The following is a 12,842-nucleotide window of genomic DNA, read 5'->3' on the forward strand; positions in this document are numbered from 1 at the left end:
AAAGAACACGAACCGCTGAGCACCGCGCGCACACGCACAGGTCTAGTGCTTTCCTTTCAAGATGCTCCCGTTTCCAGGCCTGCAGTCACCCTCAGAGCTGGGGGCCTCGGCCATCAGCCTGAGGCCAGCCTGGAAGCCAGGGAAGACAATTCCAGAAACTCTATAGCCAGCAGGCCCCGAGTCAAAGCTGGACCCCCAGAGCAGACATCTCATTCCTCAGTGTGGGCCCCTGACATGCCCGCCCATTCCCTGCGTGACGGGTGCGTAAGTGCTGCTTGCAATGGCGCGATACGCTCATTCCCGACCTCGGGGGCCTGTGGCATGTTTTGCTCCTTTTGGTAGAACCAAGGGGGAAAAGAAGAAGATATATCTGCGTGTGCTCACGATTACAAACAGAAACCACAGCATGCATTCCCGATCGGGATGATACACCCCCAACGGCGAGGACGGTCTCACACATCACCATGGTCTGTGGCCCTGCAAAGGGCCTGGTACCAAAACAGGTATCGGGATTGACAGTTCATGGGGGCGGTGATTAGGAAAAAAATTATTTTAAAAGGGCCTAAGTGGAAAGGGTGGCCTTAGTGATTAGAACAAAGAAACAAAACAAAACCAAGAAACGCCACTCTAGAAGGCTTGAGAAACCTGGTGTCAAGGAGCAGGGCAGAGATGGGAGGACGATGTCACTGGGTATCTTTTCGTATTGTTTTTTTCAAGCATGTGGACACACTGCCTTTATAAAAACACAGATATCTTTTAATGAACTTTAAAAAAGACGGCTGACCAAAGCCTTCAGCAGAAGCCTGGACTCTGTTGGTGTCCACCAAAGGTGTGTGAGTTCAACCTGGCCTTGGTGCTTTCTGGTGCCCTCCCAGCCCCATGCTACAACACCCAGATCACACTCTCCATGGTGCCATCAGCCAGGCAACCACTTTGCTCAGTTCTCATCAGAGCAGACGATCCCTGCCCGTCAGCCTCCGTCAGCACCGCCGCCCCCAGGGAGGCTGCCTGGAAGCCCAGCCTGCCTGGGCCAGTGCGGCGGCTGGACGCACGGCCGTCGTCAGCGGCAGGCAGGCTGTTGTGGGCTTCGCCCGCCTCTCCAAACAGGAGCTGCTTTGTGACAGCTGTGCCATGGGCCCTGAGCAGCCCCAGCGAAAAGCCCCCCAACCTGCCGGACAAGCCGTGCCAGGCATATGTGCTTCCCCACTTCCTACACGCTGGAGGGTGTGCCTGTCTGCTGTCCACTCTGCCCTGACCTGGTTCTCACGCTCTGGTACATTGAGCCTCTGGGTAAAAGGCTGGGACCCTCTGCCAAGGGCACAGCAAGCAAAACATGGGCCTGACGTTCACGCTCCACCGGGAACGCAGAGCAGGGCTTCCCAGCTGGCCCTGGGCCCAGGGGATCGGCCCCTTGTGTGAGAAGATGTCCTGAGGCCCCTGAGAGAAGCTTGGGAAGGGAACCGTGGGCCCGAGCCCTGGGGCTCTGTCCCCCTTACTCCAGCCCATGTGGAAGAGACAGGGCTTAAGGGCACATGGGCTCATCACCGAAGACCAGAATAGCCGATTTTTATTCTCTTACGCAGATGTGTGGTAAAAATGTTGAACCCTGTCCTCCAAGAAGTCAATTAAATTCACAAACAAAAAGAGTGGCTAACATTTATCGGGGAGTACTTTGGGCCAAGCCCTGTTCCTAAGATATGATGTGCCTTAACTCAATACGCTCTCACCACAGCCTTAGGAGGGAGGAGCTTAAACCAGCACGGAGGAGAGGACTGGCGAGGCAGCGTTTTGTAAAGCGTGCCAGCCCCGCCCCTGCGTGCTCCCCACAACGCGGGCCACGGGACTCACTGCCTTTCTATCAGGGTGTGTCTAAAAGGAAGCAAGCCCCTTGTTTTCCATCTCTTGCCTCCCTACTGTCCACTGTCCAAAGGCAGCCAGTGACATCTTCGAAAGGGAAATCAATTCATGGTGCCCTCTTGATGAAAACCCACCAAGAGTAGCCCACGCCTCTGAGCTCACAGCCTGGTAGGGAAGAAGAAAGAAAGTGAAGTCGCTCAGTCGGGTCCGACTCTTGCGACCCCATGGATTGCAAGCCTGCCAGCCTCCTCCATCCACGGGATTTTCCAGGCAAGGATACTGGAGCGGGTTGCCATTTCCTTCTCCAGGGGATCTTCCTGACCCAGGGATTGAACCTGGGTCTCCTTCCTGCACTTCAGGCAGACTCTTGACCATCTGAGCCACCAGGGTACAGAGAAGGTGACCAGTTAAGTCAGGATGGAGGAGAGGGGAGAGGAAGTCAGGAGAGGAGCCGGATGGGTGGGGGCAGGAAAGGAGGGAGGGAAGGATTTGCTCAGGGCTCCCAGAATCAGGCTACTGTTTTGAGCTGAAGGTTATTTCCCAGGTACAGCCTGGGGCTTTAGAGCAAGAAGCCAGTTACAGAAAGGGACAAGTGGGACAGAGGAGAAAAAAAAAAAAACAGTGGACGTGTGTGCAAAGCATGCATTTCAGAAGAACTGTGAAAGAAAGCCTGGGTCCTGGCAGGCACACAGGAGAGGAGTGAGGATACGTTGGCCCTGGAATATCACTTATTTTGCTAGCTCAGAAAGAGACTTTTGGAAAACGTCTCGAGTCCTTGGAGTGGAGAAAGCAGAAGCTGCATTTTGGAGTTCCAAGGGAAAAAAATGGGGGCCAAGACAGACAGCGTCTGTGTGCAGGAATGCAGCTTGGGAAGGAGAGCGGTGGGACCAGGTGGGACGCAGACCAGACGCGCCGGGTCGTGAGCCAAGGGTCGGGGAGAGCGCGCCAAGGGCCGGGGCTTCCCGGGATCACAGCAGGGCAGCGTGGCCACTGCAAGGGTGATGCGTCTGCATTTAGACCCAAGTCCTCCGTGGCGACCCCTTCCCTTTCCAGCTGCGGAACCTTTCTTTGACCCTCAAAGCAAGTCAGCCCAGCTCTCACAAAATGACCAAGGAAAGTCAAGTCTGCCAAAATCCCAAGGCAGAGGAATGGCATCTGAGAAATAGCCCCCCATCCCCACCCCAGGAGCATCTTCTGCTGGAGTTCGGGTAGCCAGAGTGTATTTTCTGGGGGGATCTCCACTGGGGAATTGATCAAAGGGATGGAAAAGGACCTAGCAGGTCTCCCAGACAGACTAGAGAGATGACCCCGGATTTCCAGTTTACTGGTCAGGAAGAAGCGCCAGAGAGCTGACCGGCCTGAACCCCACCTTTATGAAGTCAACGGCGGAGCCTGAGAACGTTCTCTGAGTACATTGGCATCTGCGAGAGGGACCTCAAAGCCAGCAGCTGGCAGACGATGCTGTAGCCCTCTTCCTGGTGGCTACAGCAGTGGGGCAGGCTGGGGTTAGCCCTGAACACACAACAGGCCACACAGGCGCCTTCCCGTTGAAGGGACCGGGGCTGGGCAGAGGCTTGGGGACAGCACCAGTCAGGCGCAGAGCATCTCACCAGTGGCCAAGGGGCTGCATCTGGGGGCCACACGGGTGGAGGTCATCCCCTGCCCTGTGCTCCGCTCTGGCCCCAGGAACATGAAGCCTGAACACGGCCCACAGGATGGGGCAGGGCCGGTTCTGAACTCTGAGATGCCTCGGCGTTACTCTTCCTGAACGTCAGGGGAAAGGGGTCCCAGGCCGGCCAGGCTGTACAGCTGGAAGGGCTCTGTTCACACGGAGTATACTCAATATGAGCAGCACCCCTGGGGTTGTACAGGTGATGGAACAATTTCCCTTGTTTTGGAAGCCGAGAGTGTCCACGAGGTCAGTAAAGGCTCTGAGAAGTCCTGCAGTAAACAGGTGCTACAAAAACTTGGTTTTATCAAGTGTTTCTCCCCTTTTCCAGCCACGGAACCCTCGTTTCAGAGAATGCCTCCTAAACTTCCAGGGAACGGAGCTTACGGTTTGTCCTTATTTTAGTTGCTCAGTCGTGTCCGACTCTTTTGCGACCCCATGGACTGTACCCTGCCAGGCTCCTCTGTCCATGGGATTTCCCAGGCAAGAGTACTGGAGAGGGTTGCCATTTCCTTCTCCAGGGCATCTTCCAGGACCAGGGACTGAACCTGTGTCTCCTGAATTGGCAGGCGGATTCTTTACCACTGAGCCAGCAGGGAAGCCTGGGCTTACGAAGAGCGTACTTAAGAAAAGGCTCCACCCAGAGAAGCAGGTTCACTGTATCGGGTTTTCCAAGACAGCCCTAGAGCTGACTCGTGTTACTGACCCTCTGGGAGGCCATCCTCACTCTGACCTTGAACCTGCCTGTGTTCAGACACTCAGGAGGCCCCAAAGGGTCTCCATGCTCAGCTGCTTCCTCCGTAACACAAGCTGTCTGGGCAACAAGAGGTGCTCAGAGCTTACTCATGACCGTGGGTCCTAATGCATTTCAGAGAACCAGCGACTGAGCCCGTTCTCTTTCCAAGATGCCCCCGTTGGTCTGTGTGGTGGGATGACGGACAGGGCGGGAGGGGCTGGTACATTTCCTACTCCAGAGACCAAAGCGATGTGGGACAGAGTCAGGGGAGCACAGTCCCAGCCCCTGCTCCGGCATCACTTATTTATGGAGCGCCTCTGCCTGATCCAGCCCTGAGCAGACGCGTGGAGAGCGGTCGGGTTACAGCCCACTTTATCCATCTCTCAGTCGGGAAGGCACTCCGCACCAGCGCAGTTTGCTACCCGCTTTCAGCTAAGCACTGACGCTCGATCTTCGCCATTTCGGGTATACATTGTTTTGCGAATGGATGGCCCCAGGGTCTCTCTCTTTCAAACAGAGCACAGTGCTCCTAATTCAATCTGCGTTTGAATGTTCAGGACCAGTCAGCTCAATGATTAACTCAACAGTACTCCAAGGTCACCTCTGTAAGGCACTTGGGGCAGCCTGACTCTAAACTAAGAGGTTCTCAGGACCTTTGCTGGATACACTTGGGGGGGAGTTTTTGAAAGACAGTTTTACTAGAGAGGGGACGTGGAAACTACAAAAAATGGCGGATTGTCAAAACTTTGCGTAAAGTAAAAGTCAACAGTCTCTGAGTGAGCGCCCTGCACTCACTGTGTCTGACACCTAGCACCCGGTCTTCATGATAACTATTGTGGCTATTTCGAAGTTTTTTGCCTCTTACTTCCTATATCTTGGTTGCATTTCCGAGAGTAAATTTTCCTGAATAACTGACATTTCGGGGCGTCTCAGATGCTGTTGCCAGTCAAGGACGAGGCTGGAGCTGCAGATGCCAGCCAGTGGGACAGGCCTTCCTTCTCATTCAGAAATCCAAGCCACCCGTTTCCTTCCTTCCCCAGGGGAAGGCCGCTTTGCCCGCCCTGCCCTCTCTGCCCCTGCAGTGGCATCTGGCTGGTCCCAGGTGAGTCCTGCCTGCACAGCTCACCGTCCCTCGCTGCGATCATAGACCCACACCACCAACACTGCCACTCCCAAGAAGCCTGCCCCCGGCTGGGCCCTGCCACCCACTCGGGCACCTACAGACACACAAGGCTGGCTCTGCATCTGTCCTTTGGCCCAACCAGCCCATCAGCTGGGCTCACCACAGCGGAAGCTCACTGTTTCCCTGCATCAATGTGCGGCTCTGTTCCACGGGCACGTGGTAGAGACCGCCTGCAGCCTGCCCGCGAGCCCCCATTCATGCACCCTTCCGAGGCAGCCACCCTTCAAGATCTCCCCTTCCCTCTGCCCCACCCCCTCCCCTAAATACACAACAGAAGACTATACAGTGGGAGGTTTTTTTTTCCTCTCCAGGAATAAAAGGTTAGCTTTCCTTCTTTTCTGTTCCCCTATGCTCGGTCTAAATTTGGCGGATGGAAAGAGAGTGGAAGCAGTTAAACGGCCCTGATTTGTGACCCAGGGCACACTCCTAGGGCCGGAGCTGCCCCCACTTGCTCTCTCTGTTGCCGTGGTTTTAGGAGGAGCAACTAAAACCCATAGTGCCCACCCCAAACTCCTGTTGGGCAATGATTCATGCAGAGACTTGGCTGAGGCCTTAAAGGTCATCTTTTTCAATTCCCTTCCTTTAAAGAGGGGGACACCCAGGCCCCAAACAGGTAAAGGAGGCTATCCAGGCCATACAGTCAGCTTGCTGGGGTCGGGGTAAAGGGGTTGGCTACAGGGCATCGAACTCACGCACAATGAGGAAGACAAGCCTCTTACCGTCATCCAAGTAGGTCTGGTCCAAGTTCTGCTCCTGTTTGATCGTCACGCCCGCGGGTAACACTTCCTTTTGGTCACTGACCGGGGGTCCGTTTTTGGCGGCTCTTTGGCTGGGGGCGTTCTGCTGCTGGATGACGGTGGGGTAGGACCCAGGGCTCAGCCTCTGACCCTGACTGACAGGGGGCGGGCCGGGCCTGGCGGGGCCAGGCGCGAAGTTCTCGCAGTACACGATGTGCTGGAACTCCTGGTGGCTCCCACAGCGCAGCGGCTGATTGGTGGGCGAGTAGTGGATGACGGGCGAGGCCTGCTGGTTGGCCGGGCTGGAGTGCAGCAGCGCCGTGCCCTGGCCCTGCGAGCCGGCGTGCACCAGCACAGAGCGGTGGGCGTCCGCCAGCGCCAGCGGGCCGGCCATGAGGGCGGGCTGCTGGTAGCCCAGCAGCCCGGGGCTCAGGCTCTTGCCCCGCTGGTAGAGGACGGCCGCCGGGTTCTGCTGCTGGTAGCGCGCGTCGGGGGATGAGAGCCCCGAGCGGAACTGCTGGCAGGGAGCCATAGTGGCCACGAGGCAGGAGGGGGGCTCGGCCACCATCGGGTGCTGCGCGTAGTACGGCTGGCTCCCCAGGCCCCCGTGGGCGGGGCTGCAGATCAAGGCAGGGTCGTACTCATCAGTGGGCTCCGTCTTGATGGCTGGGACTGCGAGAAGAGAAGAGCACACGGGCGGACCTCTCTTAGCGCCGCCGGGGGAGCACAGAGGATGGGCAGATGGTGATAGGAGCACAGCCTCGGGAGGCCAGACGGCCGGGATCAAAGATCTAGGCTCGGGTAAGAGCTCCCCCAGTGCAACTGTCTTAGGTTAGAAGTTTTACCTTGGGTGATGGCCCTGAACTGTAGGTCTTTCTGATAGCGGAAAGTGGCTGGTGGGTTGCCGTCAGCCCTGGACCATGTGCTGTCTTTTCCCCCAGGGGGAGAGCTCTGACAAGAGCTTGATGTCAAATTATGCCTCCGCCTCCTCCCTCTGCCCTGGAAGCTCCCATCCCTTCCCTGCCTGCCGTCCTTATCACACTCAGCATCATCTGAAATGTCTGTGCACTCCACGCGCTCAGTTATTATCTAAACACCGCCCCCTCCACCCCCTGCCCCGCCTAGACTATCAGCTCCTCCAAGAGAGGACTCTTCTTCTTGGTCTTTTTTGCTCAATGCTGGGACCCCAGCACCCTGAACAGTTGTTAAGTTGTGTTCGACTCTTTGGCAACCCCATGGACTATTGCCCGCCAGGCTCCTCGGTCCATGGGATTTCCCAGGCAAGCATACTGCAGTGGGTTGCCATTTCCTTCTCCAGGGGGTCTTCCCCACCCAGGGATCGAGGCTGGATCTTCTAGATCGCAGGCAGATTCTTTCCTGCCTGAGGCACCGGGGAAGCTCACCCTAAACAGTACCTGGCACTGTGCGGGCACTCAGATATTTTCTTGACAAGGGAATGAATGAAACACGGCTCTCGCTGCCTGTCTTGGAACTGCAGTGCTTGGTGGGAATGAGGCCTCCTGGCCTGGTGACCCGCTCAGTAACTGTTTATCTACCAAGTGTCCACCTACTGTGGGGTCCCTAAGGAGCTGGATTTTAGGGCATATTCACTTTCTGCCTCTACTGTGATCAAATCTACGACAGAGAGACGAGTCATCAAGCTTGCCATCTTCCAGTAAACAAGCCTACATGTGCCCCATGCTTACTCTGCCCTTGCAAGGGAAAATACTAATAACGATAGCCAATATCATTGATGTAGATGGTCCCAAGCACTTCACATGCATTTGATTTCTACAGCTCTCATAAGGAAGGTGCCACCTGACAGAGGAGGAAGCTGAGGCTCAGAGAGGGTGAGTCACTTGCCCAAAGTCGCCCAGCAGATGACAGGCATCCTCACCTGCACACAGTGCCGCCTCTTCACGCCCAAGGGGCCTCCAGAGAGAACTCCTTACCTGGGTGGTAGGTAAAGTGCTGAGGCTGGCTTCGTTTTCTTTTCCCATTGATGACGTAAAAGTTCACCTTCACCGAAGTCCGAATGTGCTTGTTCCGATACTCAGGAATCTCAACAAAAAGCATGTTCTGAAAGAAAGTTGTCAATGATTTAACTGCAACCGCAAGTAAATTCCTACCCAGGGTCCTAAGCACAGTGAGCCAGCCCATCTAAAAGGACTCGTGGTGGGGAGGGACACACTGGGAGTGTGGGATTGACAGATGCACAGTACTCTATATAAAACAGACAAATAGGATTTGCTCTCTAGCACAGGGAACTGTATGCAATCTCTTGTAATAATCTCTAATGGAAAAGAATTTTTTAAAAAGAGACTATGGATACATACGTATACACGCACATAACCGAGTCACTTTGCTGTGCACCAACAGCATATTGTGAACCAACTATACTTCAATAAAAATAAAAAGACTCATGACATATCCTGCAGGCTTACAGGCAAAATTCTAATTAAAGGGAACTTGACTTTTCAGCTGCAGCAAAGATGACTTACTACTTACTCCATCAAAGTATATTAAGATGTCACTGTTACAAATCAGAGGGTCTGATGCTCAGGAAACGTATAATTCACTCATCAACTCAATACCCACTAAATGCCTGTTTGGTCCAAAGCACTGGCACGTTGATGAAGAAAGGACAAAAAAGAGGGAAAGAGAACACAAGGGTTGGGGGTGGACAGGACAGGGCATCCGGTCAGCGCATCTGGGTGCTTACAGGCTGGCTCTTGTCTTTATCCACCGTGGCCTCCATCTCCCAAATTTGCTGCCCATCTGGAAAAATTTAGAAATGACAGACTTTGAAGGAATTCTTAGCAGCAGGAGATTTAAGACAAAAACTCACCAACTTATACCGACCTTGGCTTCTAGGTTCGATCACCTCAGTAAAGTACACCTACCTGTGTGCATTAGGTACGCACGTATGTACATATACGTATTTTTATTTCTATAAACACATATTTCTTTTTGCAAAGAAATATGGACAACAGAAAACTGGGCAGCGCTACAAAATCAGGGAAAAAATAGAAATTGTCCATCATCCCAAAACCATTATCTTTTTTCTCTATAGTTAAATATCTACGTCTTTCTTTAAGATACAAGGATTGTCATATGCTTTACTTTATAATATGCTTTGTTCAACCAAAGGCTATTTCCAAAATGCTCTGCATATGCCAAGACTGTCGCAGGGGCCCCATTACAGACCCACGGCTGTCCCAGACATGACTTCTCCATCGTCTGAGAACACAGGTGGCTCACATATTCTGTCCTTGGAGGTTTACACAATGTCCTGGCTCGCGAGGCCTTGGAGAGGGAGGGAACACAGGCGCCCACCCTCCACCTTTCAGTCAACGGAGAGCCTGGCTCTCACGTGACCCATCACAACAGGCGCAGAGAGGTTTCAGTGGTGAACCCTCCTTCCCTGGGGCAGGGCACTGGCTCCCCAGTTTGGGGCCAACAAGCTGGGCCAAACAAAACTCTGCATTTGCAAATAATAGATTTCTTTTGCTGACCACCTACATTGGCCAGTGGGCAGTTTGGGGCTGAAACAAATCATTTCCACAAGTGTTTCCAGGGTGTTTTGTGGAGCACTGGCTCTGAAGAATATTAAATGGGTTTATGAGAAAGGAAAGCAAGCTCTACCAGCTAGTAAGCATTTGGCAAAGGCAGAGTCAGGCAAGTGGATTTCTTTACCGCAGGACTGCTCAGAGCCTTTCATCTGCTCAGGTGTAGCATTAACTCTCCAAGGTGGGCTGGGTATGTACTGTGTCCCGACGTTTGGCCAAAGGACGCTCCCCCACCTTTGTAAGCGTGGTGATTAGCAGCTTCTGTGATAGGTCAGATTTGAAACATGTCCTGGACCAGCAGGTTTACCCAAAGAAACTGAGTTTCCGGGCATTATTTCAACTTGTAGAGGGCATATTTCCCAACATAATAAATAATAAAAAGTTGTGATTGCCACCAAAGCTGATGCAATCGAGATGACCTGTAGGAAGAACAAGTACTAAGCCGGTTGGAGCCATCTCCAACAAGCCAGCCTGCACGTTCTGGCCTTGCAGTTCCTGAAATGACGAGGGGAGACACAGGTTTATGCCCGAAGGGAAGAGATCCCTGCGGAAGGGACCAAGTTAAGAGTTGCCACTGTTTCGCCAACACCCAACACATGGTAGTGCCTAGCAAACATTTCATGTCTGAATGTACCAAAGTGTCAGCAGCGCCAAAGGCTGCTGACAGGGGCGGGGAAAAACCAGGAGCTGAAATCAGCCACTGCTCAAAAGGAAGCAAGAGAGGACAGATGGATAGACATCAAGGAATCTGAAGTCAAGTCATCAAGACAGGGTACGTCAGTGTGCGAAGCCCCGGACAGAGCTCTTCTGAGAAAATCCTCACTTTTAAAAATCAAAGACAGGTCACAGGTCATCGAAGAGACATGTGTCCACCTCTCAGAAGGCAGTCTGAGCTAAGCACAGGTCCTCATCAAAAACCACATCCTCACTAGCTGCAGTGTGAGCTATGTCAGAAGGTCAAGTAACAGATTAATCCAAGAACGATGTTGATGTCTGGTGCATCACTCTCCTCCTCAGCCTCTCACTGGCTGAACTGAGCTCTTCCATCATGTGGCTGCAGATTCCCAAGACCATGCAGCTTCTCCGCCAAGTTAATGGAGGTAGGCGGGCACTGGTGGTGGCTTGGCCTTCAAGACTCAGCTGAAGTCCCCAGTTTTGGACCAAGTTTATCCCCTCTGGGTACCCTCACCATCACCTGCCCTACAGGATACCTTCAAGGGCCATGACTTCATTTTATGCCCCAGGACTCAGTCATTTGTTGACATGATCAAAGTTTTATTACATCACTGCAGTATGTAACAGTTATAATCTAAGTGGTGGCTGAAGCAGAAAAGTGCTTCGTCAAGGAAAACAGAGGTCCGTGGGATGGAAACAACCCAAGTGACCATCAGTGGATAAAGGGAAAAACAAAATGTGGTCTATACATACAGTACGAATGTGAGACTTGGACCATAAAGAAAGCTGAGAGCCGAAGAACTGATGCTTTTGAACTGTGGTGTTGGAGAAGACTCGTGATAGAGTCCCTGGGATGACAAGGAGATCCAACCAGTCCATCCTGAACGAAATCAGTCCTGAATATTCATTGGAAGGACTGATGCTGAAGCTGAAGCTCCAATACTTTGGCCACCTGATGCAAAGAACTGACTCACTGCAAAAGACCCTGATGCTAGGAAAGACTGAAGGGAGGAGGAGGGGGCGATGGAGGATAAGATGGTTGGATGGCATCGCCGCATCGGTGGACAGGAGTCTGAGCAAGCTCCAGGAGTTGGTGATGGACAGGGAGGCCTGGCGTGTTGCAGTCCGTGGGGTAGCAACGAGTCAGACACCCTGAGTGACTGAACTGAACTGATACATACACTGGAATATTATTTAGCCTTAAAAGGGGAGCAAATTTTGATATGTGTGATAAGCATAGACCTTAAAAACATTACGAAATACACCAGACACAGAAGGACAAAGATGGTTTGATCCCACTCATATGAGGCACGCTGAATAGGCCAATTCATAGAGACAGAAAAGGGACTGCAAGTTACCAGGGGCTGGGGGAGGAGAGAGTTATTATTTAACAGGCACAGATCTCCTGTTTCAGAAACGGGAAATGTCCTGAAACCAGTGCTGTTACACAGCGTTGTGACTGCATTTTAATACTACTAAATGATACGCCTACAGATGGTTACAACGATCAGTATTATGATACGTGTAGTTTGTGTGTTAGTCACTCAGTCATGTCTGGCTCTTTGGGACCCCGTGGACTGTAGCTTGCTAGGCTCCTCTGCCCATGGAATTGTCTAGGCAAGAATATCGGAGCAGGTTGCCATTCCCTTCTCCAGGCGATCTTTCTGACCCAGGGATGAAACCAGGTTTCTCCCGCACTGCAGGCAGATTCCTTATGGTCTGAGCCACCCGGGAAGCCCAGGGTGCAGTTTACCACAGCTCTCTCTTTTTTTTTTTTTTTTTAAAGCCAACTGGCCTACAGAATGGCTTAGTGGCTTTTTAACTAGCTGCTGCCGTTTCAAGATGAAATTTCATCTAAAAACGAAGATTTTGCTCTTGAAAAAATAATTCCAACAGGTGGCATGGTGCCTGAGTTTTCTTTCCTTTCAAATATGGGTCTTTTCACCATTATTTCCATTTTTTTTAAGGCCCCAAAGGCAGTTTTAGACATTTGGCCTGGCTGCCTGAATGGAGGGCGGGGACACGTTCCCAGAGAGCAGGGCCACACTGCAGACTTGTTCTCTGCTTTTTCCCGGGACGACGTGTCTGGCACTTAATAGATGCTCAGCAAACACAGGTGGACTAAATGCACAAACTGACCTCAGGATTCCCCGGCGCTCAGCCCATCACCAGAGCTCAGGAAATGGCTGGCTACTGGCTGCTCTGCAAAAAGACCCCACGAAGCGAAATCACCGCCTGTCTGTGAAGAGTCCTTTGAGGGAACTGACTGAAGGAAGGAGCCTGTTATTACAGGTACAGACAAGGAATCAAACTCAACGAGAGCCACTCAGCCCGAGTTCTAGATAATTTTAGGTAATCCACCTCCGGGTTGCTACCCTAGGTCCGGGACTCAGAAAACCTGCCCAGAACAGAAGAG

The 12,842-nt window shown here is 52.7% G+C and overlaps 1 protein-coding gene across 5 annotated transcripts in view; it reads right to left on the reverse strand.

The window, feature by feature from the left end:
- The window catches only part of NFATC2 (nuclear factor of activated T cells 2), a 156,010-nt gene that overhangs the window by 36,050 nt on the left and 107,118 nt on the right, over positions 1 to 12,842 (reverse strand). For all 5 annotated transcript variants that reach the window (XM_027977332.2, XM_027977330.2, XM_015099935.3 and 2 more), the window contains exons 7-9: positions 8,905 to 8,960; positions 8,135 to 8,261; positions 6,165 to 6,854 (exon numbers count right to left, since the gene is read on the reverse strand). In XM_027977332.2, coding sequence (XP_027833133.1) covers positions 6,165 to 6,854; positions 8,135 to 8,261; positions 8,905 to 8,960 — 873 coding nt within the window. The remainder of the gene's footprint in view (positions 1 to 6,164; positions 6,855 to 8,134; positions 8,262 to 8,904; positions 8,961 to 12,842) is intronic.

This window comes from Ovis aries, chromosome 13, assembly GCF_016772045.2.
Source record: "Ovis aries strain OAR_USU_Benz2616 breed Rambouillet chromosome 13, ARS-UI_Ramb_v3.0, whole genome shotgun sequence".
Classification (NCBI taxonomy): Eukaryota; Metazoa; Chordata; class Mammalia; order Artiodactyla; family Bovidae; genus Ovis; species Ovis aries.